The sequence below is a fragment of the Neoarius graeffei genome, chromosome 23 (genome assembly GCF_027579695.1).
Source record: "Neoarius graeffei isolate fNeoGra1 chromosome 23, fNeoGra1.pri, whole genome shotgun sequence".
In the NCBI taxonomy this organism is placed as follows: domain Eukaryota; kingdom Metazoa; phylum Chordata; class Actinopteri; order Siluriformes; family Ariidae; genus Neoarius; species Neoarius graeffei.
The window spans coordinates 48,403,452-48,428,670 of record NC_083591.1 but is presented as its reverse complement, the minus strand read 5'-3'; the positions used below and the strand labels follow the sequence as shown (position 1 = coordinate 48,428,670).

The window sequence follows — 25,219 nt, the reverse complement described above, 5'->3', positions numbered from 1 at the left end:
ACGATTTTTTGGCTGTGCGATTTTTGGCGTTTCCCAAATCGCTGCGTTTTTTTTTTGTTCGTGGAGAAAGACGCACGTTGGCCGTAAGTTTGTCTTGCAACCTGAAAAAAACGTAAGCGCCCATAGAGTTTGTTTGACGTGACAAAGAATCTCTGCGGCCAGTCTACGGCTTGAAAATCAGCACGTCACACGCGCGCCCTCCATGCGTTTCGCGCGCGCCCTCCGTGCGTTTCTTGCACGTAGACCGGCGGTAGGAGCACGTACGGCCGGTTGTGACCTAGGCTTAAAGTGCCATTCCACCACTGGATGTATTCTTTGGCATAAAATACAATATATTTTATGACATAACTAGACAGAGAAATCTTTTAGCTTCAAAATGATATATCAAACATAATTTTTTGACAATGACAAGTATATTAATTTTGCGACCAAAGTCACCTACCCTTTTAATTTCCGCGCGGTACTGAAATGTGATGTCATCGGCAGGTTCCCCTTCTTGTGTACCACGTCGCACAGATTATCAGCAATGGCGGATAGAACGCGATTTCCACTTGTCGATTGCTGTGCCGATATTCACCATCGACCGTCTCCTTTGGGCATCACTTGCTATTTTCCTTCGCTTCATTTCCGAAGCTGACAATCGCGTTCTATCCGCCATTGCTGACAATCTGTACACAAGAAGGGGAACCTGCCGATGACATCACGTTTCACTACCGCGCGGAAATTAACCCTTTGATGCAAAACATATGCACACCCCTTCTAATGCACAACATGGGTCAAAAATGACCCGCATTCATTTTCCAGATTATTTCATGCTGACTGAGTTTTTCTTTGCTCTATCTTTTGAAATCAGTTTATTTTATGATTGAATATTCCAAGTATTCTTTAAATATCTTGTTTTTAATTACCACAAATCATTAATTTTTTTCTTTCCTACTTTATGAACAAAAATACTTTTTATATTACTACACATGGGTCATCCAAGTGTGATTTAAAATTAAATGTCTTAATACTATAATAATAATAATAATTTCTTCCAAGTAATTACTTTAGCAGTGAATGGGGCCAGTTATTTATTTATTAACTATGTAGTTAGCGAAGCCAACTACAATAAAATTAGCTAACTAAAGTAGAATATGTCAACAGCTCGGTAGCTAATAGTAATTACTTGTAACTTCCTGACAAGTAATCGACTCACTCTCAAGGGAACCTAAACATAATCCATTTTTTTCTAAGGTAACGTTAGAACAATTGAAAAACATTACTTGCATGTATTAGATGGGCAAAGGGCGCCGTGCTGAGCTGTGAAATGTCTGACACAAGCACAATTCACAGTTCCCACCAAACGCTGGAGTAAATGCATGCGGGTCGGTTCTGACCCATGTGTGTAAACTCGATGTAGAATTACAAAAGCTGTGCTTGTTCATAACTTAAGAAAGGAAAAATAAAAATGATGATTTGTGCGAAACAAAAACAAGATATTTACTGCATATTTGGAAAAGTAAATGACAAAATGAATTTATTTCAAAAGTATATCATAGAAACACTCAGCCGTACATGAAATAACCTGGAAAATGAACGCAGGTCGTTTTTGACCCATGTTGTGCATTAGAAGGGTTTAGTGATACAAAAAAGGTTTTGATTCAAAAAGTAAGAAAGGAAAAAATAAAATAAGGATGTATGATGATCAAAAACAAGTTAATTGAGGAATACCTTGAATACTGAATGAAGGAATTAATTTATTGCAAAGATATAGAAGATAAAAACTCAGCCGGGTCACTTTTGACCCATGTTTTGCATCAAAGGGTTAAAAGGGTAGGTGACTTTGGTCGCAAAATTAATACACTTGTCGTTGTCAAAAAATTATGTTTGATATATCATTTTGAAGCTAAAGGATTTCTCTGTCTAGTCATGTTGTCATAAAATATATTGTATTTTATGCCAAAAAAATACATCCAATGGTGGAATGGCACTTAGGAATAGTCCGAGTCTAATCAGAGTCTACTAGTAATTAGAGACCAATATAAAAGCTCCACTGAAAACACTTGGTATCAGAAACGAACAAGGATGCTTTGGCTACTCTGGACACAGTGGTGATTAGTTTCATATCTAAAATGCTCTAGTTGAGTTCCAAGTCTCCCAGCTGAAAGCTTAGAACTTATTCTACTCTCTCTGTACTAAAACACGCACTCTCAGCTCTGTTAACACCTGACTCACTCGAGGCACCAGTACACCAAGGCCACGCTAATCCTTTTTAATGACGTTCTGGAAAAAATCCAGGTCAGAACGAGCTGTGGAAGCTTCTCGCTTTGCAGAGTTTAGACTGTACGCTGAATCATTTGCTGCCACCCACTCATTTATTCATTTCAACAGATTCAACTCCCACTCGATTAGATACAGTCTGGTCAGTGGAAGCGTCACGGCTCGAACATAAACAGCAGACTGTAGATTATTACAGGACGTTAACGTACAGCACGGAAGAGTGCTCAGTGGGTACCGTGATTACGAAGCTTTCTGCATCTATTGTTTGTAAATCTGTCAATTCAGACAAAAAAAAAAAAAAGAATTTAAACGAGCGAGTGTCATGGTTTGAATGTAAGTCTGTGTCTGACAGCAGTAATATGACAAATGCATCACAAACGGCCAGACTGGATATCAGGGAGGACTCTATACATTCAATACTATACTATTAAATACTCTACAAAAACCGTATAGTATTTAATTAATAATAATATGAATAATGTCGCTATTGTGAGTGCATAATATTAATCAAATGTACTGAAAAATTGGAACAGCAATAGTAAAACAGCTCAAAGGATGTTGACACTTTAATCACTAACCCTATGTTCGACTGTTGTAAATAACCACTCTTTACAACCACGGTGAGCAGAAAAGCATCTCAGAACAGAAAGAGGTTGGAAGCTATTATGAACTCACCATATAGTACCCAGGAAGCAGTTTCTGCAGAAACTCCGCCTCTTTATGCTGTACAGTTTTGATGATGAACTCGTCGTCACGGGTAACGTAGAAGATCGATCCACTAGCTCCGGGGTTTGAGAGCTCGATCAGGGGCTCATTACATAAAGAGTACTATAGAGAGAGGGAGAGATATACGATATGTGTATATAATACAACCCCGATTCCAAAAAAGTTGGGACAAAGTACAAATTGTACATAAAAACGGAATGCGATAATTTACAAATCTCAAAAACTGATATTGTATTCACAATAGAACATAGACAACATATCAAATGTCGAAAGTGAGACATTTTGAAATTTCATGCCAAATATTGGCTCATTTGAAATTTCATGACAGCAACACATCTCAAAAAAGTTGGGACAGGGGCAATAAGAGGCTGGAAAAGTTAAAGGTACAAAAAAGGAACGGCTGGAGGACCAAATTGCAACTCATTAGGTCAATTGGCAATAGGTCATTAACATGACTGGGTATAAAAAGAGCATCTTGGAGTGGCAGCGGCTCTCAGAAGTAAAGATGGGAAGAGGATCACCAATCCCCCTAATTCTGCACCGACAAATAGTGGAGCAATATCAGAAAGGAGTTCGACAGTGTAAAATTGCAAAGAGTTTGAACATATCATCATCTACAGTGCATAATATCATCAAAAGATTCAGAGAATCTGGAAGAATCTCTGTGCGTAAGGGTCAAGGCCGGAAAACCATACTGGGTGCCCGTGATCTTCGGGCCCTTAGACAGCACTGCATCACATACAGGCATGCTTCTGTATTGGAAATCACAAAATGGGCTCAGGAATATTTCCAGAGAACATTATCTGTGAACACAATTCACCGTGCCATCCGCCATTGCCAGCTAAAACTCTATAGTTCAAAGAAGAAGCCGTATCTAAACATGATCCGGAAGCGCAGACGTCTTCTCTGGGCCAAGGCTCATTTAAAATGGACTGTGGCAAAGTGGAAAACTGTTCTGTGGTCAGACGAATCAAAAATTGAAGTTCTTTATGGAAATCAGGGACGCCGTGTCATTCGGACTAAAGAGGAGAAGGACGACCCAAGTTGTTATCAGCGCTCAGTTCAGAAGCCTGCATCTCTGATGGTATGGGGTTGCATTAGTGCGTGTGGCATGGGCAGCTTACACATCTGGAAAGACACCATCAATGCTGAAAGGTATATCCAGGTTCTAGAGCAACATATGCTCCCATCCAGACGACGTCTCTTTCAGGGAAGACCTTGCATTTTCCAACATGACAATGCCAAACCACATACTGCATCAATTACAGCATCATGGCTGCGTAGAAGAAGGGTCCGGGTACTGAACTGGCCAGCCTGCAGTCCAGATCTTTCACCCACAGAAAACATTTGGCGCATCATAAAACGGAAGATATGACAAAAAAGACCTAAGACAGTTGAGCAACTAGAATCCTACATTAGACAAGAATGGGTTAACATTCCTATCCCTAAACTTGAGCAACTTGTCTCCTCAGTCCCCAGACGTTTACAGACTGTTGTAAAGAGAAAAGGGGATGTCTCACAGTGGGAAACATGGCTTTGTCCCAACTTTTTTGAGATGTGTTGTTGTCATGGAATTTAAAATCACCTAATTTTTCTCTTTAAATGATACATTTTCTCAGTTTAAACATTTGAGATGTCATCTATGTTCTATTCTGAATAAAATATGGAATTCTGAAACTTCCACATCATTGCATTCCGTTTTTATTTACAATTTGTACTTTGTCCCAACTTTTTTTTACACTGTCGAACTCCTTTCTGATATTGCTCCACTATTTGTCGGCGCAGAATTAGGGGGATTGGTGATCCTCTTCCCATCTTTACTTCTGAGAGCCGCTGCCACTCCAAGATGCTCTTTTTATACCCAGTCATGTTAATGACCTATTGCCAATTGACCTAATGAGTTGCAATTTGGTCCTCCAGCTGTTCCTTTTTTGTACCTTTAACTTTTCCAGCCTCTTATTGCCCCTGTCCCAACTTTTTTGAGATGTGTTGCTGTCATGAAATTTCAAATGAGCCAATATTTGGCATGAAATTTCAAAATGTCTCACTTTCGACATTTGATATGTTGTCTATGTTCTATTGTGAATACAATATCAGTTTTTGAGATTTGTAAATTGTTGCATTCCGTTTTTATTTACAATTTGTACTTTGTCCCAACTTTTTTGGAATCGGGGTTGTATAACTCAATTTTGTGGAATAACTGTTCAAAATCTTAAAATAAAGAGATGCTTGATTTGTAATTCTGTTTGAAAAAAATGCATTTCTATAATTAGTACATAAATAAACCATTCTGAGTATTTAGCATGTATGAAGGAAAGTCAAAAAGTTCTAAGACAGATGTTATAATTTCAAAAGGAATTGAAAAGAATAAAAAAAAGGAATGCAAAGAAGGAATTCTCCGAAGGAAACATCGCTTGCAGAAGAGTTTAGACTTAAATGGAGGATATGTAGAGAAATAGCTTTGTTATTTTCATAAATAAAGATTTTTTTTTCAATTTGTCTTACAACTTTTTAACTTACCCTCGTATGTGTTGTTCTTTGTACCAGTGCTGGGTTTAGAGTGTTATTGCTGTGATAATCCCCAGGTGAAGTGCGCGTGCATATGTATGTGTGTTACACAACTCACACTCACACCCACACACACACTGCATTACTCTCAGCATCTACACTGTCATAACAAGCTCTCGAGTGAATCATAATATTTCTATAACACTCCCATCATACACGACTGTGCTTTTAAAAAAAAATCCTCAAGGATAAAAGAACTACTGTCGGGAAACACTGCAGAAAAAATTACTTTCATTTGGCGACAGAGAAAGTGTGTGTGTGTCTAGTCCCGGAAGGCTATGCAAAACACTAAGCTGTGTAGCGCAGGTTAGAGCCCTGCACTCCCGCGGGAGTCCCGCGGGACCCGACGCAAAGCAGTGCGGCGCGGGACAAATTCTGAAAGCTCATTGCGGGCGCAGGCAGGAGGGGGACTGCACAATGCGGGAGCGTGCGGGAGAGGTCATAAGCTGCAGTCCTGCTAACTAAAAACATGTTTAAAATAAAATTTATGTCTATCATATATAATTTGTGCTGGATATTTTATTTGGCATTAATAAAAACATTTTAAGATGCCTAAATTTGCGGATGTGGTCTAATCTTGCGTGCGTTTCCGATTCCTTTCCGCTCTTCCGTGTTTGAGATCTCCGATTATGGCAGAAGAGCAGAGCTCCTCTAGTGAAGCTCACGGTGCTTCAGAAGTAAGTGCTGCTTTAAAAAGAGGTACATTTACTGTTAAAAAGTCAAGAGTCCTGAAATCAGACATTTGGAAGTCGTTCTCACTCGTGTACGACGCAGAGGGAAATCAGCTGCCCTTTGCTTGCTGTGATAAGTGCCAAAAGGTTCTGACATACAACGGCCATAAATCAGGTACATCAGGCCTGAATCGCCATGTATGTACTGTCTTAAAAGGACAACGATTCCCCAAGCCAATGACAAGAACTTTCGTGAGAAATAACGCGAACGTCTGCATCATGCGGGATTTGCGGGCGGGAGCGGGACAAAATATGGCAGGCGCAGGCCTGAAAATAATAATTCTTTGCGGGAGCGGGTCTGCACAATGCGGGAGCGGGCGGGAGCTAGTCTGGCTAACGTGACTTCAAAGCTCTGCGAGCATTTGGTCTGGCAAAGATATTAAGCCCAACCGTTTCCTAAAGTGCGTGGTTGACCCGCCTCCCTGAAATGCCTCACTTTGCTACTGGTCGAAGCCAGAAAAGGCTGTGACGAAGCTTAAACCAATCACATCACTCTTTCCTCTGACGTATGTGATGCGACGGGGCTAACTGGTAGATTAAACTCTTACCGAAGCCGGTCGGGAGCAAGGCGAAAACGTCCTTCCTTTCAATAAATACCTCCAGGGCTGCTCTTTGCTCCGTTTTCAATGAGAACTTGCTCCATGTTTGTTATGTTTCTAGTGAATGAAACGCTTCCGGCATAGATTCTGTAAACAATCTATGGCTTCCGGTCGCAGTTCTACTACGTCAGTGCCTTGAACACGCCTCTACCCAGGGCCGTCGGAGATGCTCAAAGTTGATTGGCTCCCGATTTTTCGGGAGCTTGGAAGAGCTGTAGATAGCTTGCCTTGCCAGACTAAGCTCGCAACAGGCCCTCGTGTTGCGTCACACTTAGGATGGGCGGGCCCAGGCTAGGCGGGAGCGGGACTGCACAATTCTGTCCCACGCAGACCTCTAGCGCAGGTCTCTGTTCTTCTTTGCTCACGGCTGCAGAATAACTCAGCCTAAGCAGTGACAGCGGTGCAGGAATCTATAAGAACTGTTATCATCACAGTTTTCAATCAACATCATCTCTTATATGGCTGAATTCTCTAAAATATGACATAGGCTGGGCGGCACGGTGGTGTAGTGGTTAGCGCTGTCGCCTCACAGCAAGAAGGTCCTGGGTTCGAGCCCCGGGGCCGGCGAGGGCCTTTCTGTGCGGAGTTTGCATGTTCTCCCCGTGTCCGCGTGGGTTTCCTCCGGGTGCTCCGGTTTCCCCCACAGTCCAAAGACATGCAGGTTAGGTTAACTGGTGACTCTAAATTGAGCGTAGGTGTGAATGTGAGTGTGAATGGTTGTCTGTGTCTATGTGTCAGCCCTGTGATGACCTGGCGACTTGTCCAGGGTGTACCCCGCCTTTCGCCCGTAGTCAGCTGGGATAGGCTCCAGCTTGCCTGCGACCCTGTAGAAGGATAAAGCGGCTAGAGATGATGAGATGAGATGAGATGATATAGGCTTTTGATTAATTTACCATTACAGCAGCTCTGACAGTAGTGCCAGCTGTAAGGTTTACAGTACCGTATATTAACGCTCACTTTCTAATATGGTGCCACAAAACCCAAAAATAATGTTAAACTTATGAAAAAAAAACCCTACATGTTGTTATTCAACAAAGAAAAATGTATCATTATTGATATGGTGAAGTTTTATGGAAAGAGTCTCCTGTGTCAGCACCAGAGTAAAGTCTTTCAGGGCTGGAAACTTTCCGCTTTCTTCGTACCTTCTGGTTTTTGTTTTTTTTTAACGTGACAAATGGCATTAATTTTTTCTCACAAAACAATAAAAATAATAACAAAAAGAACTGGGTAAAAAACAAACTAGGGCTCGAATAATAAATCAGGATGTTGATATTATCAGCTAATTGCTGATAAATTATTATGACAATTAAAAAAGGAAGAGAGAGATGGAAGATGGATTCTTTAAAGCAGATACGCAGAGCCATGGCCTCACTTTCGTTTATAAATGCCTTGAGACCTCAAGAATGGTACAGGAATAGTTTTAAGTGCTAACAATGAATCTAATATAGTAATTTTGACGATTAAAGCGATTTATATACTGTAGGTAGCGGTCTGACTGAATGACCTTGACGTCCGTAACGTCACAGCAGGAAGTCTATCGGGCTCATCGCCATTTCCGCTATACTAAAACACAGAGCTGACTGCAACTCCGATCCTCCATTTTGAGCCAATTTATCGCCATGCCACGTAGATGTGTTGCTGGCGGGTGCAGCAACACGACAGAAGGTGGATTTATGTTGCATTCATGGCCCAAGAATGTTTAAACTGCAAAGATTTGCACGCGTTTTGCGAGGAGGTCACGGATACATTGGGCGCCTAAGAAGTGGTCTCATTTTACTGAAGACTCGTACGAGACCTCTGATCTGGTGAGGAGCGTTGGCTGTAAGCCCGTATTGAAAGAGGGTGCAGTACTAACAATTAAAGAAAAATAAAACAAGAAAAGGAAAGTATTTATTTTTATTTTTTTTAAAGTGAGTTCAGTTGCACCAGTCCTCCTGGAGTGAGCCGAGGGTTGTTGGTAAAACCCGGGACGGAACGGAACGGGACATATCACTCGGGCAGTGACCTCCCGGCAGTTGTTGCTAAAACCCATGACATCCCGTTCCGTCCCGGGTTTTAGTAATTGCCTGAGCCGAGCAGTAATGGCGGAGTACACAGCATGGAGAAAGTGAGTGGAGCAGGCGTCTTATTTCTAAACTGGATATTGCTGCCATCTCGCCCTTACGTGGAAGAAGCGAATGAACGGAGAACTGAACAAACAACTGAAAGTCAGATTGTTTCAAAACAATCGGCCACAAGATCGGCCTTCAAGAAGCGAGAACGCAGACGGGTAAGCTCCGACTCTCATTTGGATTAGAAAACAACAAAAACAACACGTTGTTTACCTGCATTTAGATTAATACATGTAACTTGTATTGTGTGTTTAAGTTACCGGTATAATATTATTTAATTTGCTTGAGAATGTGATTGTCTCAGTTCATCTGATTATTTAATTAGCCTTTTACGTTTTATCAGTGAAAATGCATGCATGTACATGTATGTTGCATAAGTTATAACACCCATCCTGTTTTAATGAGAGTCAACCCACAATCAGTGAAGTCAAATCAGTCTTAGTTGAGCAAGTCGGTAACGGTATTTCTTACTTTCACCATTTATTTATATGACTTTATTTATATGATTTATATGGTCTATAGCTGTCAAAGGCCTCGGCCTTAAAACCGGTTACCGCAGTGATGTCACGCACTCAGGGCTGGCTGGCTCAGCTCGAATGCCAACTTTGCGGTCGATTTTAACTCTCAAAAATATATATTTTATTCCCATTTATGCAGCATACAAGAGTCAATGATGGAGACACTATCCACTCAGAAATTTCTTTAAAAATAAAGGTTCTGCGTATCTGCTTTAAAGAAAATTTCGAGTCGAGTCCGAGAACAAGACTCCAACCGCACCATTTGACGGTGGCTGTTGCTGCCTTTATGTGAAAGCGTCTCTGCTACCGTGTTGGACTAACGTTCCTGCTCGACTGCCCTATTTTAGTTAACACGCTACAGATAAAAAGCTTGTTCATCGCTCAGCAAGCCCCGCCCACTATCAACAGGGCAAATACCATGACTGAGGGTTAACACTAGCTAGTTCATCGCTCAGCAAGTCCCGCTATCAACAGAGCAATGAACATCGTGTGCCACTTCCTTCTCTGGATGGAGTCTTACCGAATGACGATTGAACTTCGAGGTTGTTCCCGTCGTCTCCTCGATAGTTCTTCTACATATGGAACACACAGCAGTGCATTTTTTCCAACTGCACGAGAAGTCTGTATAGACCCTTTTCAGTCACGTGACCTTCGTAAACGCGACCGCCATTTTGGACATATAGTGGACTTCGGCTCGAATCGGTTTGAATGCGAGGAAGGCGACAAACGAAAAACATAAAAGAAAAAGGAGCGAGATGCAGAAAACACCTTCACTATCCAGCGACGTAGGGCATTTACAGGGCGAGCAGAGGGAGAGGTATTTGCGAAAATTGAGGTTAGCAGGCTTAGAGAACGACGTTTACCTGCTTCCACCAGGATTGTTCACTGACGTACGGAAGTACACGAAGCCCTCGTCTTTACCTGACTTCGGCCCACATGATCTGTATACCTATGTCGTTAAAAACCCATCGCCATACACAGGTATTGATCTGAAAGCGTATAAGAGTTTGGATACCTACAAATATTTTGTGTCAGGCTGGGTAACATGCCTACATCAGTGGGTCGTCCCTGGAGCCGGTGGTCGCCATCTTATTACAGCTAAGGTTTGTTCACATTTTCATTTACTTTCGGTCCTCAGGATAAACAAAATGTTATTAAATGTCATTGAAATAACTTCTTAGTCTGTTGAGACATGGCCCGTTATAAATTTGCTGTTACCAGGCAATGACCAAGAACTGTATTATTAGGGTCGGTGTCTGTGTTGTAGCAGTGCACTAGCAGCTAGCTGTTAGCACTAGCTAATGTCAACATAGTAGCTAGTATGTTACTGTAGCAATGTTTACGTTCAGTCATTTGGATGACTGTTAAAACCTTTCAGTCTCAAGTTTTTTCCTTTACTGTATTTACTAGTTTACTGTAATTATGATCCGGCAGCTATTTACACCGGATCCAGTGTAAATAGCTGCCGGAGCCAACGTCCGAGGTTCCGGAGCGCGCTCCGGCTTGCTCCCCCTCAAATTAAGCCCTGTACAGGTAAATAGCTGCCGGAGCCAACGTCCGAAGTTCCGGAGCGCGCTCCGGCTTGCTCCCCCTCAAATTAAGCCCTGTACAGGTAAATAGCTGCCGGAGCCAACGTCCGAGGTTCCGGAGCGCGCTCCGGCTTGCTCCCCCTCAAATTAAGCCCTGTACAGGTAAATAGCTGCCGGAGCCAACGTCCGAAGTTCCGGAGCGCGCTCCGGCTTGCTCCCCCTCAAATTAAGCCCTGTACAGGTAAATAGCTGCCGGAGCCAACGTCCGAGGTTCCGGAGCACGCTCCGGCTTGCTCCCCCTCAAATTAAGCCCTGTACAGGTAAATAGCTGCCGGAGCCAACGTCCGAGGTTCCGGAGCGCGCTCCGGCTTGCTCCCCCTCAAATTAAGCCCTGTACAGGTAAATAGCTGCCGGAGCCAACGTCCGAAGTTCCGGAGCGCGCTCCGGCTTGCTCCCCCTCAAATTAAGCCCTGTACAGGTAAATAGCTGCCGGAGCCAACGTCCGAGGTTCCGGAGCGCGCTCCGGCTTGCTCCCCCTCAAATTAAGCCCTGTACAGGTAAATAGCTGCCGGAGCCAACGTCCGAAGTTCCGGAGCGCGCTCCGGCTTGCTCCCCCTCAAATTAAGCCCTGTACAGGTAAATAGCTGCCGGAGCCAACGTCCGAAGTTCCGGAGCGCGCTCCGGCTTGCTCCCCCTCAAATTAAGCCCTGTACAGGGCTTAATTTGAGGGGGAGCAAGCCGGAGCGCGCTCCGGAACCTCGGACGTTGGCTCCGGCAGCTATTTACACTGGATCCGGTGTAAATAGCTGCCGGATCATAATTACAGTAAACTAGTAAATCCAGTAAAGGAAAAACTTGAGACTGAAAGGTTTTAACAGTCATCCAAATGACTGAATGTAAACATTGCTACAGTAACATACTAGCTACTATGTTGTTGACATCAGCTAGTCAACAATAGCTACTACAGAAGAACAAAGAGGTTACAATGGGTTATTTTAGCCTATTTGGTTACACACTCGCCGCCACAGAATGTTAACAGCAATGTAATGCCTTTTCTGGCTAATTTTATTCGTCTTACCTCCAACAAAGTGGTCACTACACAAGTGCTGGTATGCCGAGGGCTGCCAATCTTTCCCGTTAATGGCCGCTATCCATCTTCTCCGTCGGGATCCGATAAAATGATAACCCTTGCCTTGTTTGTTGATGGTTACTACATCCAGGTGCACAACAATATAGTGGCATGATGGAAGTCCTGCTGAAAGTAAAAACTTTCTTTGCTGCCGTTCCTCAATGTTGGCTGTGGTAAACTACTGGTAGTACATGTCCAAAATGGCGGCCGCGTTTGTCGTGACGTCACGCGAAAAGGGTCTATAAGCAAAGCGGACAATCCTAGGGGCGTTCTCTCCAGGCATTTTAGCGCCATTAACGTTAGTTTGTTCCTGAACATGTGAATGTGCATTCTCTTGCATGAAATTAGTATAAAAATTAATGTAGATGTAAATATAAATATCTTATGGGAAATTATTATGGCATGTTACAAAAAATAAAGAAAAACTCAGAGTCCGAATGCAGTTAATGCACGAGTCCGAGTCATCAGTGCTCAAGTCCAAGTCAAGTCCTTAAAATTAGGGCACGGGTCAGACTCGAGTCCGAGTCCTGGACTCAAGTACTACAAGCCTGCCTCTGACACAGCTGTTCTCAGGAGTTTTTTTGTGTAATTGAGCTGGATTGCAGCTTCTGGTCAGGAAACTGCACCCCTTCCACCACACACACACACGCACACAGCTTAAATGCTTTTTGAGCTGAACAAACAAACCAAAACACTGCCCTGGAAATCACATGACATTGTCTATTTGATTAACAGAAACAATAGGCCATTTGCAGGAATTGGTCACTGTAGCGCGGACAATGCGTGGGTGGAGCACAGAGGACGGCAGGACAACGTTTGGAGGTAGTAACAGCGTATTTTATTCATAAACTTTTCAGTCTAAAAAGAACTCGCAGCACACAGACACACTCTCAGCCTCCACTCCCGGGTCGCGCTCCCTCTGCTCTCTCTCAGCCTCTTAAAATAGGGAGCGGTTTACTGGGAAAACACACACAAAACACAGGTTAATTACCGTCAGGTGTAGCGAATCTGCCACTCACCTTCCCCGGCTCCACCCTCCTGTCACAGACCGATGCTTGACCACGCCCCCGCTGCCACATACCCCCACCGCCCGACTCAGGCCGGGCGCCCGTCCGGCCCGCAGCCGACTCCCCCCCCCCTTGACGGGAGAGGAAGTCTGCCACGACCATCTGCGCCCCCGGCCTGTGGACCACCTTGAAGTTGAAGGGTTGGAGTGCCAGATACCAACGGGTGATCCGCGCGTTGGCATCCTTCATGCGGTGGAGCCACTGGAGGGGCGCGTGGTCCGAACAGAGGGTGAAAGAGCGCCCCAGCAGGTAGTAACGGAGGGCGAGGACCGCCCACTTGATCGCCAGGCACTCCTTCTCAATGGTGCTGTAGCGCCCCTCACGCACTGACAGCTTGCGGCTGATGTATAGGACTGGGCGGTCCTCCCCCTCCACCTGCTGGGACAAAACGGCCCCCAGCCCTCTGTCCGACGCATCCGTCTGCAACAAAAAAGGGAGAGAGAAGTCAGGGGAGTGTAAGAGTGGCCCCCCACACAGTGCAGCCTTTACCTCAGAGAAAGCCCGCTGGCACTGCTCCGTCCACTGGACCGGATCTGGTGCCCCCTTTTTAGTGAGGTCAGTCAGCGGGCTGGTGACGTCCGAATAATTAGGTATAAACCTACGATAGTAGCCAGCCAGCCCCAGGAACTGTCTCACCCCCTTTTTGGTCTTGGGCCTCGGGCAGGCCGCAATCGCTGCAGTCTTATTAATTTGGGGACGCACCTGCCCGTTGCCCAAGTGGAAGCCCAGATACCGTACTTCCACCCGCCCAATCGCACACTTCTTCGGGTTGGCAGTGAGTCCCGCCCGCCTCAGCGACCTAAGGACGGCCCTCAGGTGTTGCAGGTGCCGCTGCCAGTCATTGCTATAAATGATGATGTCGTCTAGGTACGCGGCCGCATAGGTGGCGTGCGGCCGGAGGACCCGGTCCATCAGCCGCTGAAACGTAGCGGGCGCCCCAAACAGCCCAAATGGAAGTGTGACGAACTGGTGTAAGCCGAACGGTGTGGAAAAGGCCGTTTTCTCTCGGGATAATGGAGTCAAGGGGATCTGCCAATATCCCTTCGTCAAATCCAGTGTCGAGTAAAAGCGAGCCGTGCCTAGTCGATTGAGCAGCTCATCAATACGAGGCATTGGGTATGCGTCGAATTTAGACACCGCGTTGACTTTTCTATAGTCCACACAGAACCGGACCGACCCGTCGGCCTTGGGAACCAAGACCACTGGGCTGCTCCAGTCACTGTGGGACTCCTCGACGATGCCCATTTCGAGCATGGCCTGAAGTTCTTCCCGAACCACCTTTTTTTTGTGTTCGGGTAGTCTATAAGGGCGGCTACGCACTACCACCCCCGGGGGCGTCTCTATGTGGTGTTCTATGAGGTTCGTGCGACCGGGCAGGGGCGAGAACACATCCGAAAACTCGGCCTGCAACTGGGCGACCTCCGCGAGTTGGGTCGGGGAGAGGTGGTCTCCACAGGGGACCGGAGAGGTACGTGATGCCAATGACCCTTTGGGGACCTCCGGCCCCAGCTCCGCCTTCTCCGGAACTACCGACACCAACGCCACGGGGACCTCCTCATTCCAGAGTTTCAGCAGATTGAGGTGGTAGATCTGTAGCGCCCCCTCCCTGTCCGTTCGCCTAACCTCGTAGTCGACGTCCCCGACTCGCCGTGTGACCTCAAAGGGTCCTTGCCACTTGGCGATTAATTTGGAGCTCGACGTGGGCAACAGGACGAGTACCTTCTCTCCCGGAGTGAACTCTCTAAGGCGCGTGCCCTTGTTGTACAGGCGGACTTGCCGTTCCTGGGCCTGCCGCAAATTCTCCTGAGTTAGGTGGGTGAGCGTGTGGAGTTTTGCGCGCAGATCCATAACGTACTGAATTTCGTTTTTGCTCTGTGAAGGTCCCTCCTCCCAATTTTCCCGCAGTACATCTAAGATGCCGCGCGGCTTACGCCCGTATAATAATTCAAACGGGGAAAACCCCGTGGAGGCTTGGGGGACCTCTCGCACTGCAAACAACAAGGGTTCGAGCCACTTATCCCAGTTACGTGCGTCCTCACTTACGAATTTTTTAATAATATTCTTGAGGGTGCGATTGAACCGTTCAACTAAACCGTCCGTCTGTGGGTGATAAATGCTGGTGCGGATCGGCTTAATACCTAGTAGCCCATACAGTTCGCTCAGTGTTCGTGACATAAACGAGGTGCCTTGGTCAGTCAGAATCTCTTTCGGGATTCCAACCCGGGAGATGACGTGGAAGAGGGCCTCTGCAATACTGCGTGCTGAGATATTGCGAAGAGGCACCGCTTCCGGGTATCGCGTTGCATAGTCCACCAGGACTAATATAAAGCGGTACCCTCGTGTTGACCGATCTAATGGCCCAACGAGATCCATCCCAATTCTTTCGAACGGGGTCTCGATTAATGGTAGGGGGCGCAAGGGCGCTTTTGGAATGGCCGCTGGATTTACTAACTGGCATTCGCGGCACGCCGTACACCACTTACGGACGTCGCCGCGAATCCCCGGCCAATAGAATCGGGCCATTATCCGGGCGAGTGTCTTATCCTGCCCGAGGTGTCCAGCCATGGGATTAAAGTGGGCCGCCTGGAATACCAATTCCCGGCGGCTCTTTGGAATTAATAACTGGGTGACTCGCTCTTTCGTCTGAGTGTCCTGCGTCACTCGATATAATCTATCCTTCAAAATGGAAAAATAGGGGAAGGACGGGGTGGCGTTCGGCTGGAGCGTTTGACCATCGATTACTCTCACTTGGTCAAACGCGTGTCGCAGAGTCTCGTCTCGCGATTGTTCCAGTGGGAAATCCACGAGGGATTCCCCAATAGAAAGAGGAGGGGCCGGCGGCTCCTCCCCCTGTCGCGGAGGTGACGTAGACGGCTCTGCGACCGCCGCTCCAGCCAAAGCGACACCGGGACCCTCCCCCATCAACCGGCAGGACCCACTCTTTACTAGGCGTGCCATTAAACCCCGAAATCCCGGCCAATCGGTCCCCAAGATCAAAGAGTGGGTAAGGCGAGGATTAACCGCCGCCTTCACTATAGATTTTTCCCCTCTAAAATATATGTGGACTGACACCAACGGGTAGCTGTGAATATCCCCGTGCACACACAACACCTTCACCCCTTGTGCTCCCCCCAATGCCTCGTCTTGCACCAGGCTTTGGCGGATCGAGGTCTGATTGCAGCCTGAATCCACCAACGCCTGATATGTAGCCCCTTGTACACTTACCGGTATGCGATACGCTCCGGCCCGATCGAGGGCAGCCTCTGGCGCGTCGGGGATCCGCACCACCGCCCCCACCTCCATCGCTGCACATTGTTGCTGCAGGTGGCCCGGTTCCCCGCAGCGCCAGCAAACCGGCCCGGGCCTCCCCTCTGCAACTGTGTTCTGGGGCTCACTCACCTGAGGGGGGGGAGAGACAGACACAGAAGGGAGAAACGGGAGGGCACCACGGGTGCGGCGGGCCGGCTGGGGTGGGGCCGGCCCCCGCCTCCGTGGTGGGGGAATGGGGCGAGGACGGGACACGGGAGGAGGGGGGGAAGACAGAGAGAGAGAAGAGGAGACAGAAGACGATGTCATCCGTTGTCCTGCCGCCGGTACAGCCGCCAGATGATCCTCCGCCAGTCCTACGGCCTGATCCAGCGACGCCGGGCGGTGGCACTGGACCCACTCCGCGGTTCCGGCTGGTAAGCGGGCAACGAACTGTTCCAGCGCCACCTGGTCGATGATTCCCTCGGCGTCGCAATCTTCGGCCCTCAGCCACCGCCAGCAGGCGTCCCGGAGCTGCTGGCCAAACGCGAACGGGCTGCCGGCTTCCTCCATCCGCAGCGCGCGGAAGCGCTGGCGCTGCTGCTCCGGCGTGCGCCCCACGCGCTGGAGGACGGCCTGGCGAAGGTCAGCGTAGGCCAGCCGGCGGTCGGCGGGGAGCTGTAATGCGGCCAGCTGCGCCTCTCCAGTCAGGAGGGGGAGGAGGCGCGCCGCGCGCTGCTCCATCGGCCACCCCGAGGCTTCGGCGACCTGCTCGAACAAGGTGATGAAAGCCTCGGGGTCATCCTGCGGGCCCATCTTGGTCACAGTGAGGGGAGACGGGCCCGCGGCCGGGGCGCTGGTGGACCCCGCCGACGCGAGGAGCCGCCGGAACGCCTCTCGATCTTCCTGTTGAGCCAGCACCAGGGCTTCGAAGCGGCGCTCCTGCTCCGTTTGGAGCGTGACGAGTGCCTGGTGCTGGCTCTGCTGAGCCGTGGCGAGGGCGTGGACCAAGTCCGCGAACGGGGAGGATTCCATGGAGCTGTAGCACTGGTGCTCCACCTTTTCCCGGGTTTCAGCACCACTGTAGCGCGGACAATGCGTGGGTGGAGCACAGAGGACGGCAGGACAACGTTTGGAGGTAGTAACAGCGTATTTTATTCATAAACTTTTCAGTCTAAAAAGAACTCGCAGCACACAGACACACTCTCAGCCTCCACTCCCGGGTCGCGCTCCCTCTGCTCTCTCTCAGCCTCTTAAAATAGGGAGCGGTTTACTGGGAAAACACACACAAAACACAGGTTAATTGCCGTCAGGTGTAGCGAATCTGCCACTCACCTTCCCCGGCTCCACCCTCCTGTCACAGACCGATGCTTGACCACGCCCCCGCTGCCACAGTCACGTGTCAATTTTCCCCATAGCAACAAGCCCGTGGTGGGCAAGCTAACTTGACATTCCTTGACAACCATAAAAGTTTGGCTGGCGATGCAAAGCAATCCATTTCTATAATAGCTGTTTTTACATTTTCTACTGTCTTTTTTTTTTTTTTTACCTGAATTTTCGTGTGTACTTGGAAAAAGTTTGTGGTTTTAACTTCTGTCGTAAGTTAAAGCGAATCATTGGCCGTAAAAGAGAGTTTTTTGGACTCAAGTTGGTCGCTGCCGAAAGAAATCCACGTGCGACATGGTGGATTTCTCAGGTATGTTTAGAACTTTTTTTTTTATTTCTCCTTTTCTACCTTTTATCATTCGCTTAATGTGTGAAGATTCTTGAAAATAAATACAGATCTATAAATACAGATATGCTACCGTTCAAAAGTTTGGGGTCACTTTGAAATGTCCTTATTTTTGAAAGAAAAGCACTGTTCTTTTCAATGAAGATCACTTTAAACTAATCAGAAATCCACTCTATACATTGCTAATGTGCTAAATGACTATTCTAGCTGCAAATGTCTGGTTTTTGGTGCAATATCTCCATAGGTGTATAGAGGCCCATTTCCAGCAACTCTCACTCCAGTGTTCTAATGGTACAATGTGTTTGCTCATTGCCTCAGAAGGCTAATGGATGATTAGAAAACCCTTGTACAATCATGTTAGCACAGCTGAAAACAGTTGAGCTCTTTAGAGAAGCTATAAAACTGACCTTCCTTTGAGCAGATTGAGTTTCTGGAGCATCACATTTGTGGGGTCGATTAAATGCTCAAAATGGCCAGAAAAATGTCTTGACTATATTTTCTATACATTTTACAACTTATGGTGGTAAATAAAAGTGTGACCTTTCATGGAAAACACAAAGTTGTCTGGGTGACCCCAAACTTTTGAACGGTAGTGTATATCCGCCATTTCGCATGTGGATTTCTTTTGGTGGCGACCAACTTGAGTCCAAAAAACTCTCTTTTGCAGCCAGTGATTCGCTTTAACTTACGACAGAAGTTAAAACCACAGACCTTTTCCAAGTACACATGAAAATTCGGGTCAAAAAAGACAACAGAAAATGTAAAAACAGCTATTATAGAAATGGATTGCTTTGCATTGCTAGTCAAACTTTTATGGTTGTCAAGGAATGTCAAGTTAGCTTGCCCACCACGGGCTTGTTGCTATGGGGAAAACTGACACGTGACCAATTCCTGCAAATGGCCTATTGGCGTATCAGTAGAAGACAGGAGACATACAGTAATAAGTGCCAGTGTTATTCTTGTCCAAACCTTTGTGGATATTTTTAAGCAAATATGTATCGATTAGGAGCATCACTGCTCCCGAGGCTGGTGCTGGAATTAAACACGGTGCTGGGACAAATTCAATGTTATTTGTTCTGATTCATTGCGGTATGTTTCACTAATACCCTGTCCACACTAGGGATTTTATACCGATACGAAACTACTTTCGTACCGCAACACCTGTCCACACTAGCAACTATACCGGTACTGTAGCGGTATAACTGTATCGGTACGAAACCCACAAATGTATGGGTTTTGTACCGGTACAGTATCGGTACTGTAGCGCTTCGCTGTAGTGTGGACAGATCTGTATCGATACAAATATAATGCGCAAGCGCAATGAACCATTCCTACGTCTTCCGGATTATTCATACAATACAATACGCCCGCTTTCCAGCTGTAAATAAAACGTCAAAATGGCTCAAAACGACCGTGGAGCTACATGCAGCAAAGAAAGGGGGGAGAAAGGGAGGGGGGGGAAGGAAGAAAGCAGGAAGAGGGGAAAAGGGAGAGAAAGGGAGGGGAAGAGAAGGAAAGAGGGGGGACAAAGGGAGATTCGTTTTCTTTGTTTCTTTCTCAACTGCCTCGCGCGTTTTATACGATTCGACTGAATAAATGGCCACCAGAAATACATACTGTACATTGACAACAAAAAGAACACACACACCTCGTTTCATCCGCCATATTCTCGGAAGGAAGTTACTCGGTAACCACGGAAACATTTCGCGCACGCGCATTTCAACTACCGTGAAAGAAAACCGCAAACATTTCTCGCTAGTGTGGACAGATGCACTAAACTGTACCGGTATACTTTGTATCGATACAGTTATACCGCTATCGTACCGGTATAAGTGTGAACACAGCAATACATGTGTTATGCTGACTGGCACAGGTCTTACACCTGAACACAGGACACAACATGTCATTACACACACCTGTGATGTTCAGCAGGACTTGTCAGTCGAAGCTGACAGCGAGTCGACTCGGTTACTGTGTCACACAGCTCTGAAATCAGTATTTCAGGATCAGTCCGTGACTATTTTGTCTCATTGCAGACGCAAAAGGTCTTTGAGTTCAGACTGTTTTTTTAGTTTTTTACCGCTCCCATTTTCCCCCCCTTACGCCAAATCTAAGCGTGTTTTCACACTTGGTCCCTTTCAGCCATCTAACCGAACTCAGATCGATGACTCAGCATTTTTTGCGCATATGTGAACACTCCAACCGTACCCAGACCCCTTTAAAGCGAACCGAACTGAGACCACCTCAGGAGTACGGGTCGCTAAAAATCAACGGTACGGTTCGCCTAATCTGCGCATTGTGAACAAAAAGCGCACCGGGTTCACTTTTTCACTGTAGTTTAACCTTCTTCGTTTGCCGTAGTTGGTCACGTGACTGTAGCAGGGAAACTCAACTTCCTTTTGGAACTTACCACAGCCGCTTTACAGTTCTCTGAACTTACTGACTGATGAGTCGGCCACAATAATATAACTATATTTTATTTATATATACAGTGGCGCTTGAAAGTTTGTGAACCCTTTAGAATTTTCTATATTTCTGCATAAATATGACCTAAAACATCATCAGATTTTCACACAAGTCCTAAAAGTACATAAAGAGAACCCAGTTAAACAAATGAGATAAAAATATTATACTTGGTCATTTATTTATTGAGAAAAATGATCCAATATTACATATCTGTGAGTGGCAAAAGTATGTGAACCTCTAGGATTAGCAGTTAATTTGAAGGTGAAATTCGAGTCAGGTGTTTTCAATCAATGGGATGACAATCAGGTGTGAGTGGGCACCCTGTTTTATTTAAAGAACAGGGATCTATCAAAGTCTGATCTTCGCAACACATGTTTGTGGAAGTGTATCATGATACGAACAAAGGAGATTTCTGAGGACCTCAGAAAAAGCGTTGTTGATGCTCATCAGGCTGGAAAAGGTTACAAAACCATCTCTAAAGAGTTTGGACTCCGCCAATCCACAATGAGACAGATTGTGTACAAATGGAGGAAATTCAAGACCATTGTTACCCTCCCCAGGAGTGGTTGACCAACAAAGATCACTCCAAGAGCAAGGCGTGTAATAGTTGGCAAGGTCACAAAGGACCGCATGGTAACTTCTAAGCAACTGAAGGTCTCTCTCACATTGGCTAATGTTAATGTTCATGAGTCCACCATCAGGAAAACACTGAACAACAATGGTGTGCATAGCAGGGTTGCAAGGAGAAATCCAGTGCTCTCCAAAAAGAACATTGCTGCTCATCTGGTTTGCTAAAGATCACATGGACAAGCCAGAAGGCTATTGGAAAAATGTTTTGTGGATGGATGAAACCAATCTAGAACTTTTTGGTTTAAATGAGGAGTGTTATGTTTGGAGAAAGGAAAACACTGCATTCCAGCATAAGAACCTTATCCCATCTGTGAAACATGGTGGTGGTAGTATCATGGTTTCGGCCTGTTTTGCTGCATCTGGCCCAGGAAGGCTTACCATCATTGATGGAACAATGAATTCTGAATTATACCAGCGAATTCTAAAGGAAAATGTCAGGACATCTGTCCATATACTGAATCTCAAGAAAAGGTGGGTCATGCAGCAAGACAACGACCCTAAGCACACAAGTCATTCTACCAAAAATGGTTAAAGAAGAATAAAGGTAATGTTTTGGAATGGCCAAGTCAAAGTCCTGACCTTAATCCAATGGAAATGTTGTGGAAGGACCTGAAGCGAGCAGTTCATGTGAGGAAACCCACCAACATCCCAGAGTTGAAGCTGTTCTGTACGGAGGAATGGGCTAAAATTCCTCCAAGCCAGTGTGCAGGACTGATCAACAGTTACCAGAAATGTGTAGTTGCAATTATTGCTGTACAAGGGGGTCACACCAGATATTGAAAGCAAAGGTTCACATACTTTTGCCACTCACAGATCTGTAATATTGGATCATTTTCCTCAATAAATAAATGACCAAGTATAATATTTTTGTCTCATTTGTTTAACTGGGTTCTCTGTATCTACTTTTAGGACTTGTGTGAAAATCTGATGATGTTTTAGGTCATATTTATGCAGAAATATAGAAAATTCTAAAGGGTTCACAAACTTTCAAGCACCACTGTATATATATATATATATATATATATATATATATATATATATATATATATATATAATATGAGTGATTCCACGCTTATGGGTACTGAAATGGGAACATGAACTTATTCACCTAAAACCATTTCTTTTTTTACCATCAGGTCACAAAACATGTAATCTTTAATGAATGATATGTTAAAAGATAACTTTAATTTTCTGAGATGTAATAAAAACATATTTATATGCCAAAGTCAAGCCTATGAGTTCCAAAATGATGTCTGTTACATTACTTCTGTTACGATTGTCCATCTCGCGTCTGTTACAAATTAATTACAATCTAGCTATATACCATGTTAATCTTATTGAAAGAATGTGTATGTTTATTCTACTACACATGTTCATTAATTATATTTGCTAAAACATCACCTTCCTATGTTTCAAAAAGTAATTCTACATTGTTAAAATTGAGAATATATATGTCCACAACACTTCTGTTACGTTCTGACTTTGGCATATAAATATGTTTTTATTACATCTCAGAAAATTAAAGTTATCTTTTAACATATCATTCATTAAAGATTACATGTTTTGTGACCTGATGGTAAAAAAAAGAAATGGTTTTAGGTGAATTTTTAAAAATAAGTTCATGTCCCCATTTCAGTACCCATAAGCGTGGAATCACTCATATAATACATTTATTTTCCTTAATCTGCACTATTTTGATCAAAGAATACAGCAGGGCAAGCATGGCAGCAGACATTTTGATTCAAGAGAAAATTACCCAGAATTCCGTGCACTGGGGGTCTGAGGGCTCTAGAGGACCTGGTGTGAACAGAAAGAGGACTGAGGCCCCATCAAAGCTTAACTGGACCAGAAAGAGAACCCAGTCCTCTTTGTAATAAATTCACAGTGTGAACACAAAAAGAACTGAGTTCTTTTTCTGTTGGTCCACTTTTTGGTCCACTTAAAGAGGACTGAGTCTGGTTCCTTTAAAGGGGACCAGGTGTGAAAACACCCTAACACAATATTCCAGAATATTCCCTAATCTTAATCAACATGGTTCTAAGTGATGGCCTTGTTTATAATACATCACTTGCCGTATAATGTTTACAGAGGAGTGTGATATTCAGTCTGTAATGTGTGTGATATAAACAAAGGTTTTCTGCTCACCAGGTAGTCATCGGGTCGAATCCCGAAGAGTTCTCGGAAATAGCGGAACGCCACGGGGGCGTAGGTTTTAAACCTGAAGTCTGGGAAGTGGTGCGCTGGAGTCAGATTGCTGCCCTCGCTGAGAAACAGAGAACACAGACACAAGGAAATGAGAAAGCTGATCGTATTATTTCGCAACAGGAATTTTCACAGCGTGCTATTACGCGGTCGTACAATAGCGCTGCTGAATGCTCGATTCTGATTGGTCAGAAGGTGTTGATTAATTTTCTGTCACAGCAGCTGTAGCACTGCAAGGTTTATACTGTATTAATCTGCTCTTTCTAATACGTATTGTTTCCATAGTAACAGCTGAGACAGGGACTTGTACAGTGGACGCTCCATATAAACGGGTTAAAACAGCCATGTAATCGTTGATATGGTGAAGATTTCTGTGAGGACACGATTTCATAGCATTTCAGGAAGGAGTCTGCAGTGTCAGCGTTTTGTAACAGTCAGAGGTAAAATTGTAACTTTCAGTTTTCTGACACTGGAAGGGCTTCCGGACAGGCGCTTGCAATTTCTTGGTAAAATGACAAGCTGCATTTTTTTGTTTTATTAACTTTGAGAGAGAAAAAAAAAAAGAGGGTGGTGAATGTTCCTTGGACATTTCATAACATTAAATACACTGCAACTGTGCTATAACGAACTCTTACTATGAACTCTTTGCATATAATGAACTAAGTTCATGTCCCCTGCCTTTAGTAACAGTGAGTCAGAGTCTTAGGCCCTGTCCACACGGCAACGGATTCAGGTGAATCTGATAAAATTGTTTATCGTTTCGGCCTGGCGTCCACACGGCACCGGCGTTTTGGGTGCCCCAAAACGAAATCTTTTGAGAACGGGTTCCAGAGTGGAAAAATCTGGCAACGGCGCTGTTGCGAAGTCGTCTGGATGAGTAGAACGGATTTGTTTACGATGACGTCACAACCACATGACAATCCCGCCAGCAAAAATAGGGAAAAAAAGGAGCGATCTCGCCTCTTCAGATGTTGGTTTAAGTCCGACAATACATTCCTCAAAAAGGGCGTAGAAGAACAAAGTAATCCATCAACGTGTAGCATTCAATTTATTCCGGACCATTGAAGAATTCTGGAGGATCTCAGAATGTTGGCGTACCGGCTTCCATCTACCCCCGTTCATTCCTCTCTCTCTCCATCTACCCCCGTTCATTCCTCTTTCCGCGTCTCCATTCAAAAAACGAGCACGTGATTTAAAGGGACTATAGCCATAGGACAGGGAGTGAGGAGGTGTGCGCGTGTGACAGTGACAGGGAAGAACCTAGGCTCATGCTTGCCCTGAATTTCTCTTAAAGTGAAGGCAGAAGAACGTTCAGCGCCTGGCCAGGCTTTCTATGTATTAATTTACATAGACGTTTTAATATGAAATATAAATAAGTGTCTTAGACAATAGATACTATTTTACGCTACTGACTAATAATCAAAACTTTATGTGGCTGATGCTACAGAAGAAGGGGTTTATGCGCATGCGTCTACTTCTTCTATTGTCCTGGTGTCTCCGATGGGACCGTTTTACAGCGCACGTAGAGGTGTGGCATGTGTATTGCATCGTTTTCAGCAAGCATTGCATTGCCATATGTACCTGATATTTTACTGATCCGTTGCCCATGTGGACGTGATATTTAAAAAAAAAAAAAATCTCACTGCCGTTGTCGTGTGGATGTAGCCTTAAAAAAAGCATCACTGAGCCATGTGCTCCTCTTC

The 25,219-nt window shown here is 45.3% G+C and overlaps 1 protein-coding gene across 2 annotated transcripts in view; it reads right to left on the bottom strand.

Moving 5' to 3' along the window:
* pip5k1cb (phosphatidylinositol-4-phosphate 5-kinase, type I, gamma b) overlaps nt 1–25,219 on the bottom strand; it is a 158,889-nt gene that overhangs the window by 53,465 nt on the left and 80,205 nt on the right. For both annotated transcript variants that reach the window (XM_060906303.1, XM_060906304.1), the window contains exons 5-6: nt 23,460–23,577; nt 2,938–3,090 (exon numbers count right to left, since the gene is read on the bottom strand). In XM_060906303.1, coding sequence (XP_060762286.1) covers nt 2,938–3,090; nt 23,460–23,577 — 271 coding nt within the window. The remainder of the gene's footprint in view (nt 1–2,937; nt 3,091–23,459; nt 23,578–25,219) is intronic.